This window comes from Podarcis muralis, chromosome 6, assembly GCF_964188315.1.
Source record: "Podarcis muralis chromosome 6, rPodMur119.hap1.1, whole genome shotgun sequence".
Taxonomy (NCBI): domain Eukaryota; kingdom Metazoa; phylum Chordata; class Lepidosauria; order Squamata; family Lacertidae; genus Podarcis; species Podarcis muralis.
The window spans coordinates 24757370-24785058 of record NC_135660.1 but is presented as its reverse complement, the minus strand read 5'-3'; the positions used below and the strand labels follow the sequence as shown (position 1 = coordinate 24785058).

The following is a 27689-nucleotide window of genomic DNA, read 5'->3' as shown; positions in this document are numbered from 1 at the left end:
CGCGGCTGACGCCTCCTTCCAGCTGACCGACGTGGGGCGGTGCCTGCCGCGGAAGCTGCAGTTCTGCCAACAGCAGCGGCCGGAGGCGGAGAGGCGGCCTGGGCGATCGGGAGCCATGGTGCAGCTGTACAATTTGCACCCTTTCGGCTCGCAGCAAGTGGTGCCCGCCAAGCAGGAGCCGGCGCTCTTTTGCTGCGGCCGAGACACGTTGCTGGTGGCTTGTGCGCCGGGCGCCTGCAAGGTGGAGGTGTTCGCCGCCGGCCGGCCGGAGCTCTGCGAGCCCCTCGGCTCTTTCTGCACCCTGGGGCGGGTGCTGCGCATGGCGTACAGCGAAGTGGGTAAGTGGCAAGCTGGGCAAAGCGCCCCGAGAAGACGGCGGGATCTGTTTCGTTCGTTGCAGGTCAGCCCCTCTTCCTCTTTCTCCGGAAGAGCTCGAGGCTGCACGTGCAGGATCGTTTCCCCCGCCGCCCTAAGCCCATGCCAGTTTGTGCTCGCAACGATCCTGCGAGGTAGGATCGCCCAGTGACCTTCGTGGACTAGATAGGATTCTGCGCAGTTGCTTGTGTGGCGTGAGCATCCGATGACATTGCCGATTAATTCAAGAAGTGTACACATTTTATAATGCGAATGTAACTTCATTTGGAAATTTCCAGAGGTGTACACTCCAGCAAGATAAACAACAGTCCTTTGGCACCTTTTGAAGGCTGAACAAATTCGTTATGGAGTACTTGCATGGTCTACAATCTCTTGTGTATTTGCCACTCAGGGCAACAAATCAGATGAAGTGGCCTGTTGCTCTTAAAGGTGATACAGTGGTACCTCGGGTTAAGTACTTAATTTGTTCCGGAGGTCTGTTCTTAACCTGAAACTGTTCTTAACCTGAAGCACCACTTTAGCTAATGGAGCCTCCTGCTGCCACCGCGCCGCCGGAGCACGATTTCTGTTCTCATCCTGAAGTAAAGTTCTTAACCTGAGGTACTATTTCTGGGTTAGCAGAGTCTGTAACCTGAAGCGTATGTAACCCGAGGTACCACTGTAGTGCTATTTTTCACTTGGTAACTCCTCAGCTTATGTATGGTGTACATATTGATTCTGTGTTTCAAAAATGCTTCTATTTTTCCCTCTGCAGGAGACTACGTGGTCACCGTTGAGGAAAAAAACGAGAGCCTCTTCCTGCGAGCTTATGTAAACTGGAGGTGCATGTCAACTGGGAACTCCCGCGTCTGTGTGCGGATGATAGGCCATAACCTGGAGGCATCCTATTCTGAAGCGTCTAAGAACCAAATTACAATTGTAGAATTGCCCCTTTCGGACCCCCCATTGTGCTTTTCCTGTTGTCCTTTAACTGGAGACCTGCTTGTTGGCTGTAAGAATAAACTGATCTTGTTCTCCCTGAAACACCTGGTCAGGAGTCAGAATGTGACTGTGCTGGACTTTGAACGCTTGTTAATTTTGCACATTGATAACATCACTCCTTCAGAAGTTGCGTTTTGTGCTGGCTATATAGCCATAACAACAGAACTAGAGGTCCTAATCCTTCACCTGGAAGCTGGTGTGGAAGCAGCAGGCAGCAGTAGACAGCAGGCCTGTGACTCTGTAGAGTCTGAAAGGTTGTTCAACAAAGGTTGGTACAGTACGGCACTTAAAATCTCCAGAGCAAGGCTTTGTAGTCCTTGACTTATGTTTGTTGGTGTTTTTAAAAAAAGTCTTTGGGATGGAAGCAGAGGCTGGACAAGCTGATAAAACGCTTCCTTCTGTGTAAAACTAGCCATCATGATAGTTGAGAAAAGATTTATTTTCAAAGGCACTGCAAGCTGTGGATAGTTAGACAACACAAGAAATTGAATTAATATTTTAAGGTTGGATCGAGAGCACGGAAGCTGCTATTGAATTTATCTGTAATGGCACATCACAAATCCTCTGGATCAAGTCTTTGCAAACAAAACTTTAGTTCTCTCGATCCAGCCCAATGTTTGTGTATGTGTTTAAAAAAACCAAAAGAAAAACCAATCAGGTCATGCAAAAGAAAAAGTAAAATTGCACTTAACTTGAAATAGTTCCATCTTGGCATATGTTTATTATGCACAGATCAAAATGCTACAGTCTCTTTTCAGGCATGCTGAATCTTTTGGGAGGAGCAGGAACGTGGGTTGCAAAAATTTGAATGTCTATTCATCTCAGTTGTTCGTTTTTTCGCCATCCATGGTTAGAAATGCCTTCTAGGATTTGCAATTCCAAATTCCTGAACTTGTTGTATAGTCCTAATTTGAATGCTTTCATGAATATGAAGACTTTTCTCCATACTGTTAGTTATACTGTAAGTAGCAGTTGTTTAAGTAAGGCTGCTTTTATTCTTAGGACACTGAGCATGTCATAAGTTCCTAACAATTTCCCCCCCTGGGTTGTAAACCTGATTCTTTGCTCCATTTATTAAAGGTGTAAAAGAAGAACCTGATTCAACTCCGTTTGAGACAGATGACTTTGTTATCTGTCAGCAGCCTGTGGAGCTCTTTGGGGAAGAAAGCAGGCAGTGTGGAATATGTGTTACTCTGGAGTCAACAGGCTTAGTCGGCGAAGAGTCAAACTTCCAGTTGCAATATGTTCTGTACAGGTAGTCAATTATTTTATTAAAGGTTTATTTTAAACGAAGCCATAAATATATATTGTTATTGTTGGCATCTGTCTGTCTTGAGAGACAATGGAGTGTGGCCTCTGTGGCTGAAGTCAAACCGCTATGTTAGCAGCACCGAAGTGACCTCCCTGGGCCCAAGCCTGGGCAGAGTGTGTTGCTGCCCAGACAAGACTCCCCCTCAGCCTCGTTGATGTGGTCCAAAGGAAAGCAGAGCAGTGTATTTGGCACCAGTTTGGCTGCAGGAAATGCAAGAAAGAGGCATAACAAGCTGTCTTAAGGGCTCCACTCTGGATTTGTGTAGAGTGTACTCTTTAACATTTTCTTCTCCAGAATATATCTCCAAGGTAGTGGAGATTTAGGATCAGAGTTTTCCTTCTCCTAGATGGGCTACATTCCCAGGTTGACAAGCCTCATCTGCCCCTCACTTCCCTCTACAGCATGTGCAGAAACTGCCTTCTTAACTATTGGCCCCACTATTGGATCCATATCCAATAATACATATATAACTAATAAATCATTGATCATTATTCCACTCTAGGTTAGAACAGAGACCAGTGAGCCAGTTTGAACAATTACATTTTGACTTAATATGGTAAGAAATGAACAACTCTTTTCTCACTGAAACACAGCCCGTTCCTATTTCTTTTGCTTAGCATGAGGCATATTTAAACCTAGATGCCTTTAACCATACAGTCATACTTCTGGTTGCGTTCGTTTCATGTTGTGGATTTTCAGGTTGTGAACGCGGCAAATCCAGAAGTGTATACTTCCGGGTTTCGCCACACATGCGCAGAAGCGATCTGCATGCTTCACACATGCGCAGAAGCACTCTATCGCGAACGCGCAGTAGCGGTGCTCTACTTATGGACATTTCGGGGTGCGAACGGCACCCCAAAACGGATCGTGTTCATAAGTAGAGGTACCACTGTATATTTAATGTTTTGGTCCAACCATGTAGCTATAGCTGTCATCTTTGCAAGCTCGGGGACAACAACTCCCCTTGTCTTCAAGCTCAGAAAGTGGGACAGGACCATGGCAAGCAAAACAACCTTACATGAACTGGGCTCTACATGATGGAGCTGCATGTGGCAATAGAGATTGTGTAGCCCAACACATTTGGCTCCCTAGGAGTTGTGCATATCATGCACACTTAGTAAGTGGGTCCAGTCATGGGACAAAAGCCAGTTGTATCTCTGTTGGAGACCATTTTAGCTGTTGGATATTCATATTGTCGTCATTGCAACCTATTGCCTTGGTCCCAGGGGTTTCTATGTACTTGCCCATGCACTGAGATGCAAGTTTCCGCCTCTATGTACTTGTCCATGCACTGAGATGCAAGTTTCTGCCTTACAACATTCTGCCAGAAGTTTTGTGAGCAGCTCATGCCTATATGTTGGCTTGGAATTGTTTCACCCGCCATGTTTCTTTTTAGACGTTTTGCTCTAGACATATCCTCCTTTGCCTTCTCTGGCGATGATGCCAAGCTGCACTCTCTCCAGCTGCTGCCTGTGTATGTACCAGGTAGGTTTATGACATCTGCATTTCTTCGTGGGCATCCACCACAATCTTTCTGGGGGAAAGGGCTAAGTAAAGCATTGGGAGCAAATGAAAACTGGGGATTATGGTTCACTGGGGAGCAGCCCCCCTTCCAAAAAACCCCCACCCTATTAATTATGCAAGATGTGGGAAAGCTAGAGATTATGAATCTGGGTGTGAAATTTGTTTTTATATATGTTGTCAATTTTTATTGTAGAATTGCTTTGAGCTCTTTCATGGGAGGTGACTTATAAATGAAATTAAAGGAATAAATAAAGGGGATTTCAATTAAATACATTCATTCAAAGCATAGCTCTCTAGAGTGTTTTACAGAACTTCTATGACATAAAAATCCTCTTCCTAAAAATCACATTGTCTTTAAATAACATTAGGAGTAATTTAATCACAAGAGTAGTAACTGACTCTGATTAGATGTTTATATATAATTTTAAATGGCACAAATCTTTAAAAGTACATTATTTTGAATTTAGCTTTGAATGCCTAAATGTCAGAAGTAAAAGAGAGCTTTCTTCTGTATGGAATTAAGGATTGAATTTCCTTTATAAAATACTGGTATTATCTTAAAGTTTTCTCTTGGCTTTTAACACTTTTTATAATCTGCCGGTGCTGCACAACATTAATCATACTCTGAGTAGACTTTAGATCTATCACTGTCTCTTTTTCCTTTGCTTTTTTGTGGTGCTACTGTATGATCGAACAAGTCAGCATAGTCTATATTGCTGATGTATAAAGCAGGGGATGATGAAAATGGGACAGGAGGAGGGGGGATTGTTGGATCCTATTGATGCTGGAATGGGTGTTAGGCAGGAAAGCAATTACATTGTAAGAAGAGTGTGCATTAGTAAAGGTAAACGGACCCCTGACCATTAGGTCCAGTCGTGGCCGACTCTGGGGTTGTGGTGCTCATCTTGCTTTATTGGCCAAGGGAGCCAGCGTACAGCTTCCGGGTCATGTGGCCAGCATGACTAAGCCGCTTCTGGCGAACCAGAGCAGCGCACAGAAACGCCGTTTACCTTCCCGTCGGAGTGGTACCTATTTATCTACTTGCACTTTGAGGTGCTTTCGAACTGCTAGGTTGGCAGGAGCAGGGACCGAGCAACGGGAGCTCACCCCGTCATGGGGATTCGAACCGCCAACCTTCTGATCAGCAAAATCTAGGCTCTGTGGTTTAACCCACAGCGCCACCCAAGTCCCTAGAGTGTGCATTAAATGTAGGCTAAAATTTAGTCAAATATTAAGTTTATAAATTTATTTATAGAAGAATTTATATACCGCTAAGTCAGCAAACCTACCAAAGCTGTTTACAACAGTAAAAGGATAAAAAAAACCACACTTCATACTAAGGAGTAAGTATAAGTGATGATTTCCTACGAATGCCAGCATTCCAACAGAGCACTGCCTCATAACCAAAATGGCTTAGGGTACCTCTCTTTATCCTTTGACAATTTGTCAGTAACCTGGAGAACTACTTGATCAAATCAAGAGTTAATAAACGTTCCCATTATTATTACATTTTGGTTTGCTTTCACTCTTGCAGAATAATACTCTAGTTCAGGCACCCCCAAACTTGACCCTCCAGATGTTTTGGGACTATAACTCCCATCATCCCTAGCTAACAGGACCCAGTGGTCAGGGATGATGGGAATTGTAGTCCCAAAACATCTGGAGGGTCAAGTTTGGGGGTGCCTGCTCTAGTGCTTATAGGCTACAGAGTGAAAGAGTTTTATCTCAGAATTCCTAACTCGAAAACAGAGACCCAAGTGAATGTAGCGTGGGCTGCTCTCTTCAATCACGGCTAAATATATTTCTAAAACATTCTGCAGGATGTCTGAGAGCTGATGCCTCCCTAAAGAAAGGGAGCCTGGGGAGTAATTGCTTTCTTCCTTTCATCTAGAGAATTCTGCAACAACTGGCGGAGCTGAACCAGCTAAGCGAGAACTGCTGAGTCTGTTCTGCTTTTTTTCTCTGCCTCACATTGGATACCTCTACACAGTGGGCAACTTAGTGGAACTGATTTCCACCTACCAGTATTCAGAGAGATCCCAACAGGCGGTACTCACCCCGCAATTCCTACATGTTATCACAAGGTATTATAGCCATTGTTAAATTTAAATACTGCATTTTCCACGCATAAAATTGTGCTCAAAGCAGTTTTTAAAAAAATCAGTTGAAATACAATAATAGCACAACACATAGTTGGCATTTGTCCGTTTCGAGAAACAATGCAGTGTGCATCTGAGGGTGAAGCCAAACCACTGCGTTATCAGCGCCAAAGTGATCTCCCTGGGGCGCAAGCCTGGGCAGTGTTTGTGAGAATGTTCTGGGCTGGCCAGACACAAGGCCCCTCTCTTAGCCTTCCTGATGTGGTCCAAAGAAAAGGAGAGCAATACATTTGGCACCAGCTTGGCTGCAGTAGTTGCTGGAAGAAGGCACACAAGGTGCTTGGATAGGAACTCCACTCAGATTTGTTTACTCCTTTGCCTTCTCAAACATATCCCTAAAAGCAGCAGAGCTTTTAGGATCAGAGCTGTAATGCATAATGGGTGTTGTATCCATCACAGACCTGTTGAAGTCAATGGGTTTAAGTTCAGTAAGCATCTAGATATTGCAGCATTGGCATGGGTACTTTATAACCACAGAGCGATGCAAAACCATCTATCCAATGGCTTTCTTTTTCTTCCCTAGCAACAACCTGCAGTGCTTTACTGTGAGATGCAGCGCAGCAGCAGCTCGTGATGAAGATCCATACATTGATACAACGCTAAAAGTGAGTGGATTCAACCCTCAGATTGGCTCCTCATGCCCACAGGTCACATCTGCATCTTTGCAAAGCAGTGGCAAATGACTTGCAACCATCCTGAGTTTCCTTTTGTTTAGTCCTTGTTGCTTCCATCTGGTCAGATAGTTTGGCAAGGGGATATTTTGCAGGAGTTGGGGATTACTGTCCTGTAGGCCTTAAGCCTAGGTTGGAGGACCCTGTGCACCTTTTCAGGTGTTGTTGGGCTCAACTCCCATCACCCACAGCCAGATAAACATGTGTGAAGGCATTGTAACAGTGGGGTGTGGGTGGCGCTGTGGGTTGAACTACAGAGCCTAGGACTTGCTGATCAGAAGGTCGGCGGTTCGAATCCCCACGACGGGGTGAGCTCCCGTTGCTCAGTCCCTGCTCCTGCCAACCTAGCAGTTCGAAAGCACAAAAGTGCAAGTAGATAAATAGGTACCGCTCTGGCGGGAAGGTAAACGGCATTTCTGTGCGCTGCTCTGGTTCGCCGGAAGCGGCTTAGTCATGCTGGCCGCATGACCCGGAAGCTGTACGCCGGCTCCCTCGGCCCATAAAGCAAGATGAGTGCACGACTCAACCTAATGGTTAGGGGTCCCTTTAAGAGTCACCAAATGAAAAGCAGGTATTGGAAACCTGTCTCAAATTTATGCTGGGCGGATTTCAGTAAGCATACAGAGAAGCTTTACCTAGTTTTCTTCAGCACTCTGTTGGGACTAGAGGAGGAGATGGAAACCTTTCTCTTCCACTGAAGAGAATGGAGACATCCTGAGCTGTTGCCAATTCCACGTTTCAGTATGTGTAAAAGATATGCAACTTACATACCTCTGTTAAACCTGTAGACCTTCAGTCCACATACCGCAGTGACTGAACCATGAAGGGGCTTATGTCAAATCAAATCAAAATAAGCTTTATTGTACTAGCCAAAGGCCATGACAAAACCATACAAACTCTGTCAGCAAAAGGGGGGGGGGACTTATATAACACTGTAACTATGTAAAAAGCAGAGCCACCGCCTGAACGCTCAAGATCATAAAATGCAGGTGCGCATGTAGATTGAGAACTTCACACAGCATGCAATATTTTCCTATTTAGACCCCTGAATCTTCCTTACAGGGGGTTTATGTCCTTTTTTTAATGTCAGTCAGCTTGGAAATGATCAGCATGCTACTCTGGACCCTGTAAGAAACTTGAACCTTTAATAAGCTTGCTCAAGATAACTAAAGAACCATTTCTTCACAGGCTTGCCCCCCTGTGTCCCTGGATGTCTGTGCCTTGAGGATGCAGCTGTTTATAGGGCTGAAAGCTATTTCTCACTTCAAGAACCACGTCATAGTTTTGACAAAAGCAGAGACCGAAGACATTACAGAGAGAAAAAAGCCTTCAAGGAGACTCCTGTAAGTACGGTAGTTCATATGTTCGAACAGAGGCTAGCTTGGGACATGTCTGGTGGCATCAGTAGACGTGATGGGGGTACATGCACCCAACTTTACCCTATTGTAAACATTGTAAGCGTTACAATTGGGATGAAATAAACATGTATGAAAGTGGATTTCAGGGACGCCCTTTTCGCTGTTCTTGTCACCTTTTGTATCTGTAGAAGCCCTCCATGCATCTTAGAGCCAGGATTTCTCAGGATCCTAAAATGCATGGAGATGCTTCATAGATGCAAAAGGCTCCCCCTTCAGACTTCGTCACCTTCCAACTCCAAGGAAGTCAGGGCTATCCCACTTGTCAGCCCCACCCTTCAAAAAAAAGAAATTTATTTTAGACTAGTTTTAATGTCTCAAGAAGGCTCTTGATAGCATAAATACAGTGGTACCTCTGGATGTGAACGGGATCCGTTCCGGAGCCTCGTTCGCATCCTGAAGCGAACGCAACCTACGTCTGCGTGTGCGTGGGTCACGATTTGCTTCCGCGCATGCGTGTGACGTTATTTTGAGCGCATGTGCGAGTGGCGAAACCCGGAAGTAACGCGTTCCATTACTTTCGGGTCGCCACGGAGCGTAACCTGAAAACACACAACCCGAGGTATGACTGTAACTGAAATACCTAAAAGACATAATTATGGGTACACGTGTATTTTAACAGCCAATGTGGTATAGTGATTTAGAGTGTTGGACTAGGGCCTGGGGTTGCCAGAGTTCAACTCCCTTACTTTGCCATGAAGCTTACTGGGTGACCTTGGGCCAGTTACTGCCTCTCAGCCTAACCTACCTCACAGGGTTGTTGGGTGTGTTAAACGAGGAGGGTGAGAACCATGTATACCACCTTAAACTCCTTGGAAGAAAAGGTGGGACATAAATGCAAAAACAAAGGAACATAGAATCCAGAGTTGGAGGAGACCTTGAGGGTCATCTAGTGCAGCCCTCTGCAATGGAGGAATCTCAACTAAAGCATCCATGGCAGGTGGCCGTCCAACCTCTCCTTCAAAACCACAATTGAAGGACACTCCATATCCTCTTACTGTCAGAAAGCTCTTCCTCATGTTTAGTAGGAATCGCCTTTCTTGTAACTTGAGTCTACGTCCTACTTCTTTCAGCTCCCGGAAGTCAGATGGCATCAAACCCAAGGTTTCTCCAGAATCTGAACCTGGCTGGAATTTATACATCGTGAACACAACTTCAACTCTGCTGCTTTACAGAGAAATGGTACTATACGCTGCTTTAGGGGTTTTTTAATATATAGAAAATAGCATATTGTAACTTGAATGCATTTGCTAACTTCACATAAGGTCTGCAAACGTTCCTCCCCCCCTTATGGTGTGCCCTGTTTCTGCCCTAGGTAGAGTACAGCAAGACCTATGAAAATGTAAGAACGGAGAGTTGCATCCACCTTCTAAGTGAGGCTCACTTATTAGTCAGAGCAGCACTAATGGACCCTGATCTGAAGGAATCGGCAGAGAAGGAAGACCTCCTAGCAGCGTTACAGGAAAGCTGTGCTCTCCTAGGAGACTGTTACAGCAGGTTTGGATTTCTTAGATGTCGTATCCATTAATACTTACACTTGGATGACTCCTGATGTTTAAACATCTTTATATAATCTTCTTTCAGCCTTCATATATAAAACAAAGATGTATGCATGGAGAAGCAACAACTTGCTCTTTTTTCCCTGCTTCCATCAATGATGGACATGCAGTCTCTGCTTTCTGGCCCAGTCATAATTTACATAGGCTATAGATCAAAGCGGGACGTGGGTAGTGCTGTGGGTAAAACCTCAGCGCCTAGGACTTGCCGATCGTATGGTTGGCGGTTCGAATCCCCGCGGCGGGGTGAGCTCCCATCGTTCGATCCCAGCTCCTGCCCACCTAGCAGTTCAAAAGCACCCTTAAGTGCAAGTAGATAAATAGGTAACGCTTTATAGCAGGAAGGTAAACGGCATTTCCGTGTGCTGCGTTGGTGCAGGCTCGCCAGAGCAGCTTCATCACGCTGGCCACGTGCCCCGGAAGTGTCTTCGGACAGCACTGGCCCCCGGCCTCTTAAGCGAGATGAGCACGCAACCCCAGAGTAGGTCATGACTGGCCCGTACGGGCAGGGGTACCTTTACCTTTATAGATCGAAGCACTTCCATTGTCGGCTGCCTGCACTTCTGTAAAAGCAGGTGTGAACCTTTGGCCTTCCAGATGTTGCTGAACTACAACTCCAATCATCACTGGCCGTGCTTGCTGGGACTGATTGGAGTTGTAGTGCAATTTTGTTTTGACAAGCAGCTTTTACATACTCACTCCCAGTGAATGAAAATGTAGCACTATTGTAATTTTGTTGGCTGCTTGCAGATGAATGGGATCATTAGCAGCTTTTCAGGGTCTACTGCATTGACACTATTCTGAAAAGGGGGGCGGGAATCCACCAAAGAATTGAGGGAATGAAGATTCCTTAGCTGCCATCCATCCATGCTCTTCATTGCTTGAGGAAGTGTGAAACAAGGTTTAATCCTGCAAATCTTGTTCCACGTTTATTGGAGAGCTGCTTTGTGGTCTGTAGTGTACTGTTTGGATAATTCCAGTGTCTTCAACATTGTGAAACTTCTCCGTTATTATATACAGTCGTGCCTTGGTTTTCGAACAGAATGTATTCCGGAAGTCCATTTGACTTCTGAAACATTTGGAAACCAAGGTGCAGCTTCCAATTGGCTTCCAATTGCTCAGGCATGCCAGAAACAATTGCAAAAGCTGCATCGGATGTTTGGCTTCCAATAAAAGTTCGAAAACCAGAACACTCACTTCCAGGTTTCGATCGTTCAGAAGCCAAAACATACAAGTACCAAGGTGTCTGACAACCAAGGTACAACTGTAGTTACCTTGGTATGTTTTGTTTCTTCCTTCCTTCCTCTACTCTATTCCGAACTTAAAAGTGGAAAGGTAATGCTGGTGGTCAACAAAAGAGGTTTAAAGACTGTCTCAAGGCAAATCATAAAAAATGTAGTCTAAACACTGACAACTGGGAAACACTAGCCTGTGAGCGCTCCAGTTGGAGAACAGCATTTACCAAAGGTGTCATGGGATTTGAAGACGCTCAAGCTCAGGCCGCAAGGGAGAAACGTGCTAAGAGGTAGACACACTTGGCAGATCTACACCTTGATCAACTCCCACCCGGAAACCAATGTCCCCACTGTGGAAGGACGTGTGGATCCAGAATTGGCCTCCACAGTCACTTACGGACTCACTGTTAAACCGGTGTTTATGGAAGACAATCTTACTCAGCTACGAGTGATCGCAGAAGAAGAAGAATGTTTTGTTTCTATTTGTTCACAAAATACATCAACAGGTTCCTGTAACTTTTATCTGTTACTTATTTTTGGAACTGCTCCTTGCAACATCATTCAGCAACATCTGGAGGGCCAAATGCCCCTTACACCTCTGTCATAGGGATCTTGTCCTACATGCGGAAGCAATACTCTATTGTGGGAACAGGTTGGCTTGCACAAAGTTGGATCTCACTTTGATAGTGGTCCTTCCTTGTGACTCTTTCTTGAACATTCCATGACGTATTCCCCCATCCAGGTTATTTCCTCCCCATCCATTAGGCTGTGCTTAGAAGTCATCTTGGTTTGGTTGCTACTCATTGAAAAAGATGAGCTAATATCAGCCTGTCAGTATTGGGAGGATAAACCTTACAAGTTGCAGACACAGCCTTAATCCTGGCATAACAGTGAGACATGGCCTAATATGAAAAGCTTTTTATTGAAAGTATCTTGTTAATGCAAAGAGAGGGACTCTTCTGCTCTCTGGATGTTACTGGATGACAACTCCTGTCATGTGAGGCAGAGTCCCAAAGGGAGCCAGGTTTTCCATCCCTGTGCTGAAGCATTTCTGTTAAGATATATGACTCTTCATGTAGGTTTGTCGTGTTTAGAAGTTTCATGTAGGTTTAGTAGTTTCTGTACTTCCAGGTTTAACACCAAAGACTTCCACCTTGCTCTGCCTTACTACAAGATGTCTGGTCTGTCCGTGACGGATGTTCTGAAGAGAGTAGACCCAACGTTTGAAGATAAAATGCATAAGTACGAAAAGGGGATTATTTTTTACTTGTATCATTCCCTTTGTGAAGACATAGACGAGGAGCTGAGTGAAGTAAGACTATGGTTCCTTTTGTTGTTGCTGTTTCTCTTTCTCTGTAGAAGATGGATTATTCTGTGTTCATTTGTGACAGATCGTATGTGACCAACCTCCAGAATGTACCTTTTGATGTAATATCTGTATGCCACTTTTCTTTAAAGCAGCTCATAACCATTGAGTGGGGAGAAAGCAAACAGCTCCATTAATGAAATTTCCTCTTGGCTTAGTCAATAAGCCTCTGGCTGGCTTGTCAAATGACTATCATGTGAATAACTTTCCTTTTATGAGAGTGAAAAGTATCCAAAAGTATAATGTGAGCCAGGCTTTGTAAAAGGAGCTGTTGTGAATCTCAGAAAGCTACAATTCATACTTCACTGTTGCTCGCTTTTCTTTTATGAGATGTAAAAACTGTGTTGATATTTAGATCGATTTGGGGAAAGGTGTTACTGGTGGGGTATCTTCTTAATAAGAAGTTCCTTTTCTGGAAAAAAGAGGTGACTTGTTTTTTGTACCAAGTTAAGTGGTATAATGCAGGTTGGAAGCTCTTTGCTCAAAATCTCTCTCCCTTGCACTGAGAGGCCTTAGGCTAGCCTCCCAGCCTCAGTGGTCCTCTATATAAAATGGAATGATAATACAGTCGTAACTCAGAAGTCGAATGGAATCTGTTCCGGAAGTCCATTCGACTTCCAAAACGTTCAGAAACAAAGGCATGGCTTCCGATTGGCTGCAGGAAGTTCCTGCAGCCAATCGGAAGCCTCAGAACCTGCATCAGACATTCGGGTTCCAAAGAACGTTTGCAAACCGGAACACTCTCTTACAGGTTTGCGGCATTTGGGAGCCAAAGCGTTCAACTCGCAAGGCATTCAACTTCCGAAGTATGACTGTACTGTCCTGCTTTAACCATTATTGAGGAAATTATGCAAAGTTCAAGAAGCACTTAGAAAAAGCCGTATAACTATGTGAAACTTTAGCACGTTGCTATGCTAATTGGGATCTGGGGATGAATGAATACTACACACCTATAACTCCCTAGGATATACATCAGGGATAAGAAACCTGTGGTCCACCAGATATTGTTGGACTGCAACTTTCATCACCCCTGACCATCGACCATGCTGGAGGGCACACAGCAACTTGTGGAGGGCCACAGGTAGTACACAGTGGAAGTGGATTTGAAATGGATGTCCCAAACCAAGATGCTTGTGTGTGACCCTGAGATTACCTGCAACCTTCTCAGGAACGAAATAATGGCTTCAGCTGCTCTGCATTTAAAAACAAGCAAACACTTGAAACAGATAAATTAGTACTTGTTCCCCTAGCACCCCTGATGATTTCTGGGCGAATTATACAGAACATTCATGGGTAGAAAGAGGCCTTGTATTAAACACAAAGCACAGCTGTTGGTTTGCTTTTTAAAAACACGTATCTTTCTTTTACCAGGACCTGGCAGCCAAAGTACTCCATATATTCCACCCTGCCGAGTCTAACCAAATACCCCAGGTACTCTGCAGCCCTTGCATGAGAAAAGTGTCTCCTGAGATAGCAATCGAATATCTGCAGAAAGTAGAAGAGGTTGTGCCGTCTGTTGTGGTGACGCTAACCAAGGCTTCTATGGCTCTGAAAATGGGAGACCCCGATGGATGTAAAAGTGAGCTGGACAGCTACGCGGAGGTACACCCTGCTGGCTATGTATCAACATTTGTGTCAAGGTTGTTGTCTTCCGTACCGTTATGTGCAATGGGAGTGAGCAGAGAACCAGGGTTGTTGCGAAAGTTCTGTTTCCCCTTCAGATATACTATGGGAGCCAAAGTAGTTGGGGGGAGCCAGTGATCATGAACTACCTGTTGGTCGTGCCTGGGATATACGACATGCTTCCAGGTGGCACGGGGTTGTGAATGCCTTGCTTCTCGTGCATTCAGGGTTTTTTGCAGCATCCAGTCCATGTCATTGGCATCAAAATGGCAGTCCTATATCTCTACCCATCCACCCAATTTAATTCAGATTTTCTCTTTTATTGGCAAAATCCAATAATCTATATTTTAAAAAGCAACAGCAACACCACCTGTTGCCAGTGACGTTTGCAATATCTCAGCAACCCATTAGCTACAGACTAGGAGCAACTACCATTGGTTGTAGTTATCTGAAGCTTTTTTCCATGTGGACGCGTGGACTTGTTCCCTGCTTTGGGGGAGAACAGAAAGTCAGCAGTAGAGCTGGTTTTATACACAGTGGGTTCCAGCTTCAATTCCCAGCATCTTCATTTTGTTTTGTTTTTAAAGTGGAGCTAGTAGGTGATAGAGTGAAAAGCCGTTCCTGGGATCTGCTTCCTTTCAGAGCAAACATTTCTGGGCTGGATAGGCCAGTGATCTGACTGCAGTATAAGGCACCTTCCTGTGTTCTTGCTTGTGGCAGTTGGGAAGGTGGAAGTGGTTAACATTGACTTCTGCTCTCCATTTGCTTGAATGGCAGGGATTTGGAGCCAATGGCTCTATGGTCCTTTCCACATCTATGTGTCCTTTTGGGACATGTGAACAGAGTGAAGGGAATGTGGCAAAGAAAGTAGACTAGTGGAGGCAGGGAAAATAGGCCTAGTGTTTATGGACAATCTGGTAGAAGATAGTCATTGTGGATCAACAGCATCTTTCTCTTGCACAGGTATATGCATGCATTCCCCCTTCTCCTTAATCCAGTGTTCCTCAAACTTTGGTTCCTGCTAGCTAGGGATGATGGGAGTTGTAGTCCAACAACAGTGGGGGGACCCAAGTTTGAGAAACACTGCCTTAATCCCTCAGTTTCCTTGCATATTAAGTCAGTGTGTAGGAAGACAATTCAGTATTGTTACATGTTTGTAATCCCATTTCCTATAATATTGTCTTGACACCTCTCATATCCTGATCTGTTTTCACCTTCCCTTTGCATATAATTCTCCTGTGCATTATTGTGGCGTGATTCTAGTGTGTGGAGCTCAAGGTTCTCTTCCTGTCTCATGACCACTCCTGGCATTTTAGGACACGGGTAGGCAAACTAAAGCCGGGGGGCCAGATCCAGCCCAATCGCCTTCTAAATCCGGCTCGCAGACGGTCCGGGAATCAGCGTGTTTTTACATGAGTAGAATGTGTCCTTTTATTTAAAATGCATCTCTGGGTGATTTGTGGGGCAAAGAAATTCATTCATTTCCCCCCAAAAATATAGTCCGGCCCCACGCAAGGTCTGAGGGATAGTGGACCGGCCCCCTGCTGAAAAAGTTAGCTGACCCATGTTTTAGGAGAATAGTGCACCTATTTCCAGAGTTAGCTGAAAGTTACAGGTAATAGGCTTCCTGCTAAACCACAAGGAACTGGCCCTGGGATCTTCCTCACATTCCTCCTCTGAAATGGGAACTGTTTCCCACTGGGGATTATTAGTTAACCGTTATATTTGCACCAAGCTGTAAGTGGGAGAAACCAGCTTTTATTTCCTGGCTCGAGTGAGAGCCTAATTGGCTGTACGTGTTCTTAATATTGCTGCCAATGCAACAGTTAACCACAGTTAGACAACTTGTGCTCTGTAGGTGGAGGGCGGGGAGGACAAGGGAACATGCAGTCCTGTTGATTCCTCCTATGAGTAAGCCATCAAGAACATTATCTCTGCCCTGGTCTGTAGAGATGGGTAGGATTTAAATGTTCACCTTTGCCTTGGGCTGTGTTTGTACCAGAGCTCAAAAAGTGAAACTGAATCAGCCCTCTTTCAGAGTAGAGTGGGGAGGAATGCCAACATCTAAATCTTCTCTCACCTTTTTCTATTTTTTGGTCTGCAGATGATGCTGGTGTGTGGTTTTATTGTGGAGCCGAGACTCCTGAGACAGTTAATTAAAGGGCAAGTTGTCCCGACTGAGCTTGCGGTTTATCTTAGGGAGACGAGGCCCGGATTCCTTGTGGCTTCAGTGTTGGCTTTACACGAGAATAGCAAAATTGAGCTGGAGGAAGCAGACGCATACATCAAGGTTTGACATTTAGCTTTTATTAATAGTTCGTTTATTTGGAACTTCCGGAGCAGTCTGTGTCCCATCATTAAACAAAGGAAGGACAAACTGAAAGTTCAGTTCCCATCTGGGGGAAGAAAGTTGGAGTCAGACTTCTCATACAGCTCCATAAACAGCAAGAGGAGAGTACAGTGGTACCTCGGGTTAAGTACTTAATTCGTTCCGGAGGTCCGTTCTTAACCTGAAACTGTTCTTAAACTGAAGCACCACTTTGGCTAATGGGGCCTCCTGCTGCCACCGCACCGCCACCGTACGATTTCTGTTCTCATCCTGAAGCAAAGTTCTTAACCTGAGGTAATATTTCTGAGTTAGCGGAGTCTGTAACCTGAAGCGTATGTAACCCTAGGTACCACTGTATAGTAAATTCAACAGCTCCCTTCCTCTTTGTTGGCTATGGGGCATAACCAAAGCAGCTGTTGTTGTTGATGATGATAATAATAATAAAAATTAATAAATAAATTATTATTTATACCCCGCCGATCTGGCTGGGTTTCCCCAGCCACTCTGGGTGGCTTCCAACCGAATATTAAAAACACAACACAGCACAAACATTAAAAAACTTCCCTAAACAGGGCCGCCTTCAGATGTCTTTTAAAAGTAAGATAGTTGCTTATTGCCTTGACATATGGGGGCCTGGGGGGGTGTTCCACAGGGTGGGCGCCACTGCCGAGAAGGCCCTATGCCTGGTTCCCTGTAACCTCACTTCTCGCAGGGAGGGAACAGCCGGAAGGCCCTCGGAGCTGGACCTCAGTGTCCGGGCTGAACGATGGGGGTGATTCTCTTGGGTACATCATTTTTTTGCATTGCACCCACATATTGTATACTGATGCATCTGGAGATGTCTCCCCTGCTTATCGTTTCTGATTATCCCTCCTTGCTTAATGGATATTTGCTTAAATGACTGCTCCCCACATTAAATGGGGGGTGCCCTTTGCGTAGTCGTGCGCAGCCCCCTGGACCCTATGCGGCACCATTAGTACAGGCTTGGCTTCACCTTCCCCAGGTGGGATACCTGGAGGTTTCCGCCTACCTCAGCCAGTTGCCCAATCCCGCCTGGGGAGGCGTTGCCAAGGTGATCAGGCCAAGGTAGGGGGAGGGACCACCCTGCCCACACAATAGGGGGAGAATCTTACCTGGGAATCCTCAGTTGGCTCTACAACAAATCGGCTACATTTTGTGTTTGTGTGTGAGTGGCTCTTTCCCTTAATATTTTGGAAGAACAGATGCTGAGTGCTGAGGAGGAAGATGCCATCCCCCAGCTCTTAGTGGACTTCTGGGAAGCCCTTCTTGTTGCATGCAGTCAGAAAGAAGTGGTACAAGAGTTGCATTTCAAACTTGCTGAGCAGTATATTTGGCGGCTCTCCAGGAAGCAGTTGCCCAATACTAAGCCACTGAAAACCACTGAAGACCTGGTAAACAGAGTTTGTATCCTACTCTTTTGTGTGTGTGTGTGTGTGTGTGTGTGTGTGTGTGTGTGTCCGTGCTGAGGAGGGCTGCACCGAGGAAGAATGGCAGGAGCCACTCCCACCTCCTGATCCAGATCCTGAATCTTCCCAGGAGCAGGAGGACAGTATAGATTTGGAACAGTGGTTTGCAGAGGGGAGTAGCTCAGAAAGCAGAAGCTGGGAAATACTGGATGGGGAACAGCTAGCAGAAGAAACACTAGAAGAGAGAGAGTTAACAGATTCACAGTCTCTGGATAGTATCTACACACACACCCTTCCCCAAAGTCATGGAGAGCTCAGAAAGTGTCAGAAAAGAAAGTGCAGAAGCTCAGATTACAAGATGTTGGAGTGACGTAGATTAAATAGGGACGGAAGAGGGAGTGACCCTTAATTGGGATCACCGCCATTCTGGGAAGATGTTTTCTTTTGTTCTTCGCTGTGTTTATTAGAGAAACTAACTGGTAAGAATTCCCTTTTGTTTGATCTGCTCATTTACAGCCATGGGGGAGGAAGCCAGTTCCCTGAAGCCTGACAGTATGTATGTGTACAAACAGGTTTGAATGGAACTGCATCAGTTTGGTTCTAGATGAAATGGAGACTCTTATAATATCGGGGGGAAATAATTCTTTCAGGAGTACTATATATTCCAAAACAAATGACTTACAACCGAAATTTAGTCTAGAAATGAACTGGGAGTGTGCTTTTGTTTTGACCCCCTTAAATGAGGGGATCTTAAATGAGGACTTGGAAATTAGACATTAAAATGCTTAAAATGCTAATGGCTTTTTCTTATTTATTTTTGCACTTGTTCAGATAAATTCCTGTGGTCATTATGGACTTATTTTTCCTTGGGTTACGTTCATGATGTCATTAATTCCTCCTTCTGACCAGAATGCTTCTGACGACCTTTCAAAATTACAGGTATAAAATGTTTTCCCTCTCCTGCATCTATTCTTTCCTTTAGCCCCGGGGTAAATAACATGGTGCAGAGCTGTAGCTATGCGGGGGCTAGATGGGTTTTATTGCCCCAGGTGAAGCCTCCAAAGGGGCGCCATTGGGACTCTCAGTGCATGTGTGCGTGCTTGCACAAATGCACATGGAGTGTGTGCTAAACTGGGTCTTTGACCTGGGTGAAATAAAGCCTAGTTTCACCCCTGCCTGATGCTCTCCAGATGTTGTGGGCTGCCATTCTCATCACCCTCAGCCAACATGACCAAAGATCAGGAGCCGTGTGAGTTGTAGTTCAAAACATCTGGAAGGCAACCCTGGGCCCCAGCCTCTGTAGATTAAAAAACACCTGTGTTTGATCTCCTTTAAGGTGTGTGCAGGAACATGGTTTATTTTAAAGAGATGCAGTACACAAGGCTTTAGCTAGCTTAAAAGATGGAGAAGCTGTGGTGATCAATATGCGGCCAGTTTCCAACTCCCGTCAGCTCCAGCCAGCATGGCAATTGGTCAGGAGTGATGGGACTTACAGTCAAACCATATCCGGAAAGTCACAGGTTCCCCATTCCCGTCCTAGGCTTTTCTGAACCATTTCTTCAGCCTTGAAGACACTGGGGCTGAAGAGAAGACCCACTGCCTACAATTAGACTGAATGCCTTGAATGCATGCCTCAGGTCAGGCCATAAATATCCCAATACGCAGCAAAGGCATCGTTCAAAGCAAGAATGACCCCAAAAGAAGTAATGGGCATACAAGTGAGGATAGCAGACATGGGTCTTAATCTAAACAAGGCAATTAAAAATTGCATTTGCTTCCGTTTTCCCTGGCTCACCCGGTCTGCCAAGCTGTTCTTAATGATGAAAACATTGGGGTTGAGAGGTTTTTTTATTATTTAAAAAATGGTTGGTGTCTTCCAGTCCATGCCTACATTGGTATGGCTTGGTTTTTTCATTGTGTCTTAAATTCTAATGTTTCTTCCCCCCCCTTCAGTCTCTCTTATGTAGTCCATACTTCAATATACCTTCCATTCTGCCACTGTTGGAGGCCCTTCCAGAAGAGACTCTTCCTGGCTTGAGCATCCACATTCTTTGCGATACTCGGTTAGGGCAGTATGAGAGATCCATTGACAAACTTCTGGAAAGGTGCCCTCAAGCCGTCATACCGTACGCCCAGCATGAATTGAAGCATGAATGTCGGGTGAGCTTTATTTATTACCTTCATTCAGTCTTTAGCTCTGTTTGTTTGTTTTTTCTCCTTTAAACCCATGAACAAAAAAAGCACTGCTAGAAAATCATACAAGTATTTGTACTGCTAACCTTTCCTTAGGTTGATCAGCTTTCCATGCATTTGTTAAACAGAATTAACATAGCGCAATTATTCAATACTTTGCTCAGGCATTTTTTTAAAAAACGCTCACAGTTGAAATGTACTTCAGTGGAGGAGTTTGGATTTGATATCCCGCTTTATCGCTACCTGAAGGAGTCTCAAAGCAGCTAACATTCTCCTTTCCCTTCCTCCCCCACAACAAACACTCTGTGAGGTGAGTGGGGCTGAGAGACTTCGGGAAAGTGTGACTAGCCCAAGGTCCTCCAGCAGCTGCATGTGGAGGAGCGGGGACGCGAACCCGGTTCACCAGATTACGAGTCTACCGCTCTTAACCACTACACCACACTGGCTCTTGTGTGAAATGCTTGTGAAGTGCTTGTGTGAAATGCTCACAAGGCTTGCTTTATTCTGCTGGATATAGAAAATTGGTATTCTTTCGAGAAGACACACCTTGAAGGTTGTTTGTTGCTTTCCTGCTATGGTTTCCTCAGCTGCCTTTTCACCATCACACTTGGTGTTACAAAGCTTCTGCTGTCCTGAAATGTCATGTACGTTCTGATGGCGTGTACATTGTTATTGATGAGCATTGCTCCATCCACCATATAGTGACCCCATTAGTGCACAAATATAAAGCATGGTTAAACGCTGCGTTGCCAGCATTCAGCAGGTCTAAGCAAAGCTTTGGGCTTGTGTATTGAACACACATTAGGGACGCGGGTGGCGCTGTGGGTAAAACCTCAGTGCCTAGGACTTACTGATTGTATGGTCGGCGGTTTGAATCCCCGCAGCGGGGTGAGCTCCCGTCGTTCGGTCACAGCTCCTGCCCACCTAGCAGTTCGAAAGCACTCTTAAGTGCAAGTAGATAAATAGGGACCGCTTTATAGCGGGAAGGTAAACGGCGTTTCCGTGTGCTGCGCTGGTGCTGGCTCGCCAGCTGCAGCTTCATCACGCTGGCCACGTGACCCGGAAGTGTCTTCGGACGGCGCCGGCTCACGGCCTCTAGAGCGAGATGAGCACGCAACCCTAGAGTCGGACGACTGGCCCGTACAGGCAGGGGTACCTTTACCTTACCTATTGAACACACACACATATATATACATACATACATACATACATACATACATACATACATGTATACATGGTCCCCTGTGGAGATGGTAATCTGGAAACAGTGGCTCATGTTCTCCTGTCTTGTCCCCTTAATAAAGATCTGAGGAATGAGATCATTACCTCACTCTTACTTACCATCCCAGGCCGCCCATCTGAGGCCACATTGTTCTTTCTTTTATCAGATCAAAATGATCAGACAACAGCAAAGGTTGCTAGGTTTATTGAGGGTGCAGTGAGATTAAGGGCCACTATCTGAACGATAATCTTGGTCATTTGATTGCCCTTTTTACCCATTGCTGTCTTTTTTATTTGTATATATTTTATTTGTATATATTGCTTGTTTTATGTTGCTATGGCCATTGGCTAATGTGAATAAAGTTTATCTTATCTTATCACGGATACATGGCTTGCATGAGGACTTTTACAAAGCCTAGTTTCTCTTTTATTAAATCTTGGGTTAGCATTTGCATTCAAGCAAGGGAGCGTAGTTATAAAACTCTGGCCAGTCTCATAATAAGCCAGCTCACACCATGGGTTGTGAAGCTCGGTTGTATAACCGTTGCTGCAATTCATGATCCTAATGTGTACAATCTTCTAAACTGAGATTCCTAAAATGCAAGACCAAACTTGGTAGAAGTCCTCCTGGAGAGCAAGTCCAACACGTGGACTTGTTTGCATTGTGCTAAACCGTGGTTTGGTGTTACTTGCAAATACAGCTGTTATGTAAGTTACACCGATGTAATATTGCGGAAGTCAAGATTGTGTTGGGGTGCTAAATTGTGTGTGAGAGAGAGAGAGACAGAGAGAGAGAATGAGAAAAAGCTTCTAGTCTGCAAAGAAAAGCTTCAGATATAATTTGAAAGTTATAGGCAATGCTTGCTTAAATCTGACACTTAGGAGTGGGGCAGCATTTTCAATGTCCTTCTTTCTTTCCCCTGTAACAGTGGAAGGGAACGCATTGTATAAAGTATATATAATTTTGCATGATTTCTGCAGGTCACAGAATGCAGCTTTCCTTGGCGCTGTTAGGCATTTTGTCAGTTCTTTCATCTCGGCTTGTACTTTGCCCTGAATTCTTAGTATCACGAGAGGGAGCTATCGCTCTTGTTTGTTGCTAAGTTTAAGAAGAACCCTGACAAGCTATACTTCACAGATATATGAGTGACAAATATAAATATATATTGTATTTAAAGGTGCTCCTTTAAGACAGAAAGTGTGTGTGTGTGTGTGTGTGTGTGTGTGTGTGTGTGTGTGTGTGTGTTAAGAAACAAAGAGGTTGTATTCCATTAGGAACATCATAGCACTCTTGATATTTTTCCCCTCTCTCCTTGGGTCTTGCGGCTGGCTTAGGCTCTGTGGTGGAACAAACTCCTTCCTGAGCTCTGTAAACGAATCAGAGATCCTGGAGACAACTATTCCGTACTCCTGTCATCCCTAACAGGTAAAGAAATGTGCTTCTTGTCAGTTTGTGGATGTGCAGAGTCTTTGCAATGTGGGTTTTTTAAAAACTTTTAGATGTATAGATGGCTGCTATGGGGGCGGTGCTTTTAATGACTATATTAAAGGACTGGATTCAGAGCAGATGCTAAGTGAGCTCATTTCTGCACAAATCACAATTCAAGGCTAAACGTAATTAAGCAAAGTAAGAATTGATGGCTAAAGAGAATCTTGTTTAAACATGGTGTATCTTCCCTGCCCAGAAACGTTATCTGTCATTGCCATGGAACTGGAATTGAGGGACTTCCTTAATGTTTTACCAGAGGATGGGAACGCAGCATTCTTCCTGCCACATCTGCTTCAGTGCAGCAGAAGGAAACTAGTGACCTAAGCACAAGAACGAAGGGCTGCATGATCTCTGAGAAACGTTTTGTAAGAGAAAGTACTCAAATGGACAAAAGCTCGCTCTGCAACTATAAATTCAACACTGTAGATATGGTGGTCTTTAGCATTTCCTTGTGTGCGTGAGAAGATTGGTTGACACATTAAAATATAAATATGGGCACATTAAAGTAAGTTTGTGTGTGTAATTTTTAAGACTTTGCCTATTTCAGCTGTGGCCTGAAATCCTATCCTAACCATCTCACTCCCCTTTCTTGTGATAGTTTTACGATGCTAGACACTGGTGTTGTAAGTGAGCTAGACATATACTATGTGGAGAAAGTTGGGCTAAATGTCAGTACATTCCAAGGATAGCTTTACTGTGAATATAATTCAGTTTTATTCTTCTCCTTATAATCACCTGTGTCAGATGGGGTGTCCAGCAAACCAAACAGTTGAAAATCTCATGTGAATAATAATAATAAAAAAATTCTCTGCACCAAAAGCCATGAATACAAGTGACAGCAAGTTCTTGGATTTCCTTTTGGATCTGTAGTAGCCTGTTTGTTCAAGCAGCTTCTGTAACGGGACTTCACTGAAATCAGATGCTGGGGCTGTTCTTATAAGCTGGTCCTATCACGGATTTTCTGCACAAACAATAACACATGCTATTTCATCTGCCTTGAGTTTCTCCCTGTTCTCTCTTTACAACTGTCTGGAAGTACCAAAAAATACTAATATTTATAAATGTGTAAAGGGACCCCTGACCATTAGGTCCAGTCATGGACGACTCTGGGGTTGTGGCGCTCAGCTCGCTTTACTGGCCGAGGGAGCCACTTCTGGCGAACCAGAGCAGCGCACGGAAACACCGTTTACCTTCCCGCCGGAGTGGTACCTATTTATCTACTTGCACTTGAAATGCATGCTGTGTAATAACAGCTGGGTGAGTGAGATGTACACGTCAACAAAAGTGAGATTCAAAATGACAGAGTGAATATAGCTTGGATGTTGTCCACCCCACCCCACCCCACCCTGCTAAGGCTGGCAACACACACTATTCATAGAAAGAAGAACCGAAACAGTCTTGAGTAGATGGGCTGTCTTTTATTTAGCGTGTGCGTTGCTTAAATGTTGTTGCTGGCAGTTCCCCCCACCACGGTTTCATTTATAGCGGGAGGCAGTGGAAGACAGGCGTGCCTGGTGTGCTCTGGTCCATGGGGTCATGAAGAGTCAGACACGACTAAACAACAACAATAAATGTAGCACAGTGGAAGAGATTAGCAGGTGAATCCCTTCTTGGTGTGGAAATAAGCAATAGAAAAATAGGCTCAGGGGATGTTAAAAGTCCAGGGGTAGGAACTTGAGTGGCGGGTGGAAGCAGCAGCACTTGGTGGAATCATAGAAATGCTACACAAAACAACAGAATCATGGAGGTGAGGTAGAGGGTGGGATCCCTGCTGCTGGACTTATTTCTGAAAAGAGAGGACGTAAGGCCACTTGAAGAATGCAACAGTTGGGTATATGTGGTCACTGTTAATGGGCAGGGAGCAGATCTTAAGCTTCGTCTGCTGTAGGTTGATATTATTAGTTTGCCTATTGTTATCCTTGGCTCCATCTATCATGATCTATCCTGCCTTTCTTACCCAATGTTCTCAGCTGCCACTGAGTTAGCCTCAATTGTGCAGCTGGCAGCAGATAACATCAGTTAGCTCTTCTGATGTGGGGAGCAGCACAAGATTGCTGTAGCTCAGGGATGTGGAATCTTTCTAGGCTGACGATTTCATTTCCCCACCCTTCACGGGCTAAGTTTTGACGGGTTATGATGGTGTCAGGTGAACTTCTGTTTTGCCCTGAGGTCTTCAGAAGAGCCCCTTCCCAAATTCTATTTTGCACACCCTTTCAGCCTCCTTCCCATTTCTTAAATCTCCCCAGTTAGTGGTAGGCCTTGCAAGTGCAACATATTTCCTCGAACACAATTGGTGACTGCTTACCTTTGTTCTGGGAGCACAGTGTAGGTGGTCTCCATGCCAGCATGGATGTGGTCGGTCACATGACAGTGCAATAACCAAGTCCCAGGATACTTGGGCCTCATTTCAACAGTTTGAAAAGTCCCAGGAAACAGATCAAAGACATCGGCCCGGTAGGTTCTGGTGTTCTTTTAGGGCAAGCACAAAAAAACAACCACTTTACATCAGTAAACATTTTTGCAGCGTCTTTGAAGTAATTAATTGGAAGACATAGAATGAGTTAAGAATATTGTGGCAGAACTTGGAATGTATTTGTACTGGAAACTTATACAATTGGAAGAAAAATGCAGGCAACTTAATTTTTTAAAAAATAAGTAAGAGCCATCTATGCCTACTTCCCCTTTATTGCATGAGGGAGAAATTGGTTTCAGTTTATAACTCTTTGAAATTTGCACTTCTCTGAATTTTGCAATGCAGTTCTTTACCCAAGTAATGTGTACAAATATGTGTATATTTAGGGTAAAGTGTGCATTAAAATGCATATACTGGTGAAAATAACAAGCAAAAATGCATTATATTATGGAAAATTGCTTTATAAAAATGTGTATATTAGGCAACATTGCATACAAAAAGGAGAAATTTACACTAAATACAAATTTTCATGAGAATAATAATTATTATAATTTTACTATTTATACCCCAACCATCTGATTGGATTACCCCAGCCATTTCAACATACTGATTTCTAAATGTGAAGAACTAAACTTAACAATGGAAACGGAGAGAAACAAAAAAACCAATCAGATTTGCCCATCCTTCATTTTATGTATTAGAAATACCGTATTTTTCGCACCATAGGACGCACTTTTTCCCTCCTAAAAAGCAAGGGAAAATGTGTGTGCGTCCTATGGAGCGAATGCAGGGGGGAGGCAGGCGGGAAAAGCCCTCAAGAGCCGCACGCAAGCTTCGTGCGCTCTTGCGGGCTTTTCTCCAGGAGGGAGAAGGGACTGACTGGCTGTAGCAGTCCCTTCTCCCTCCTGGGGGAAAAGCCCCCAAGAGCGGCGCCCTCTTTAAAGGCTGTGTGGCTCCTGCAGGCTTTTCTACGAGGTGGGGGAATCCGCCCACCTCCCAGAAAACCCAGGAGAAGCCGCACCGCCCCTTTAAAGAGCTTCTGGCTTCTGCGGGAGGTGGGGGAAGCTGCAGCAGATTCCCTCCTCCCGGGTTCCCTTTGAGGCGGCAATGTGGGAGGGGAGCAGCTTACACTCGTGTAAGCAGCTCCTCTCCCACTTTCCTCCTTCAAAGCAACTAAGGAGGAGGGAAGGAAGAGGACCATGGATCCTCCTGCTGGAGGCTTCAGCAGATTCCCCCCTCCGTGATTGCTTTGAAGCAGGAAAGTGGGAGGGGGGCAGCTTACACTCGTGTAAGCAGCTCCTCTCCCACTTTCCTCCTTCAAAGCAACTACGGAGGAGGGAAGGAAGAGGACCATGGATCCTCCGCTGCTGGAGGCTTCAGCAGATTCCCCCCCCCCCAGCTTAAGTGGGGTGGGGGAAGTGTGGCAGGTAGGGGGGTACCTTCCTAGACAGTGAAGCCACATGTCTCTCCAATGAAAATTGGGAGTGGGCATTGTGTGAAGTGGCTGTGGATCTCCTGCCGCAGAACTGTAGGACTGTATAGAGTTGGAAGGGCCACCCGAGGGTCATCTAGCCCAGCCCCCTCACAATGTAGGAATCACAGCTAAAGAACGCCAGGCAGATGGTCCCCCAACCGCTGCTTAAAAGCCTCCAGTGGTGGAGACCCCAAACACCTTCCGAGGTCATAGAATTGCAGGGTTGGAAGGGAACCCCAGGAGTCATCTAGTCCAGCCCCGGTGGACAGCATGCGCAATCCATCCCGTTGCACAAGACTAAAGATGCTGCGCAAGGCTAAAGAAGAAGCCAAGGCAGCGAGCGGGATGGATCACGCTTGCTGCCTTGTCTTCTTCTTTAGCTGCACTGGAGAGGTTTAGCTCCTGGCTGGAGAGGTTGTGCGGCTATGGACCCCGTGCGCTGTCTTGGCTTCTTTGCTCTTTGGGGCTGGGGGGGGGGAACCCGGGCTTCCCCCGCAGCCCCGAGAAGGTCTGGGAGAAGTGGACAGGCTGCGTGCAGCCTGTCCGTTGCTCTTTGGGGCTGGGGGGGGAATAATATTTTTTCCCTTGATTTCCCCCTCTAAAAACTAGGTGCGTCCTGTGGTCCGGTGCGTCCAATAGAGCGAAAAATACGGTAGCAACTTTGCCCAATCCGGTCCTGCTACTACCACCAGTTAAAACCAAAATCTGAAAAAACTGTGTGGGTTGTGGCAATGGGGTAGCTGTTAGGACACTGGGCAGTGGAGTTGGGGACTGTAGCCCTTTTCCTATCGTTGCTTTCTTTAAAAGTTGCCTTTCCATTGAATTAGGATAGAAATTGCTGGTCTGTAATTCTTTCCAGACCTGCCAGCTTGGAGACAGATGGGATGTTAAAGTAACTTACTGTAATCACAAAGTGCACATTTAAA

At 45.1% G+C, this 27689-nt stretch overlaps 2 protein-coding genes across 7 annotated transcripts in view; one reads left to right on the top strand and one right to left on the bottom strand.

The window, feature by feature from the left end:
- CP (ceruloplasmin) overlaps positions 1-27689 on the bottom strand; it is a 569984-nt gene that overhangs the window by 510285 nt on the left and 32010 nt on the right. The window contains exons 18-19 of one of the 5 annotated variants that reach the window (XM_028731262.2): positions 25182-25345; positions 23567-23837 (exon numbers count right to left, since the gene is read on the bottom strand). In XM_028731262.2, the coding sequence (XP_028587095.2) occupies positions 23792-23837; positions 25182-25345 (210 nt within the window). In that variant the 3' untranslated portion in view covers positions 23567-23791. Of the gene's footprint in view, positions 1-23566; positions 23838-24274; positions 24663-25181; positions 25346-27689 lie in introns of those variants that run through there. The other 4 variants (XM_028731261.2, XM_028731260.2, XM_028731263.2 and 1 more) reach the window with 4 other exon arrangements.
- On the top strand, positions 46-23381 carry HPS3 (HPS3 biogenesis of lysosomal organelles complex 2 subunit 1). 2 transcript variants are annotated; one of them, XM_028731266.2, is made up of 17 exons: positions 48-338; positions 1130-1624; positions 2437-2611; positions 4065-4153; positions 6084-6276; positions 6875-6956; positions 8211-8365; positions 9511-9619; positions 9753-9934; positions 12360-12540; positions 13966-14196; positions 16322-16507; positions 17770-17958; positions 18805-18912; positions 19927-20133; positions 22723-22813; positions 23073-23381. In XM_028731266.2, the coding sequence occupies exons 1-17, from the start codon at positions 116-118 to the stop codon at positions 23198-23200; spliced, it is 3024 nt and encodes a 1007-aa protein (XP_028587099.2). In that variant the 5' UTR covers positions 48-115; the 3' UTR covers positions 23201-23381. The 2 variants fall into 2 exon arrangements, with proteins under 2 accessions (XP_077786014.1, XP_028587099.2); XM_077929888.1 differs by lacking the exons at positions 19927-20133; positions 22723-22813; positions 23073-23381 and adding an exon at positions 19514-19898 and having other exon boundaries at positions 46-338.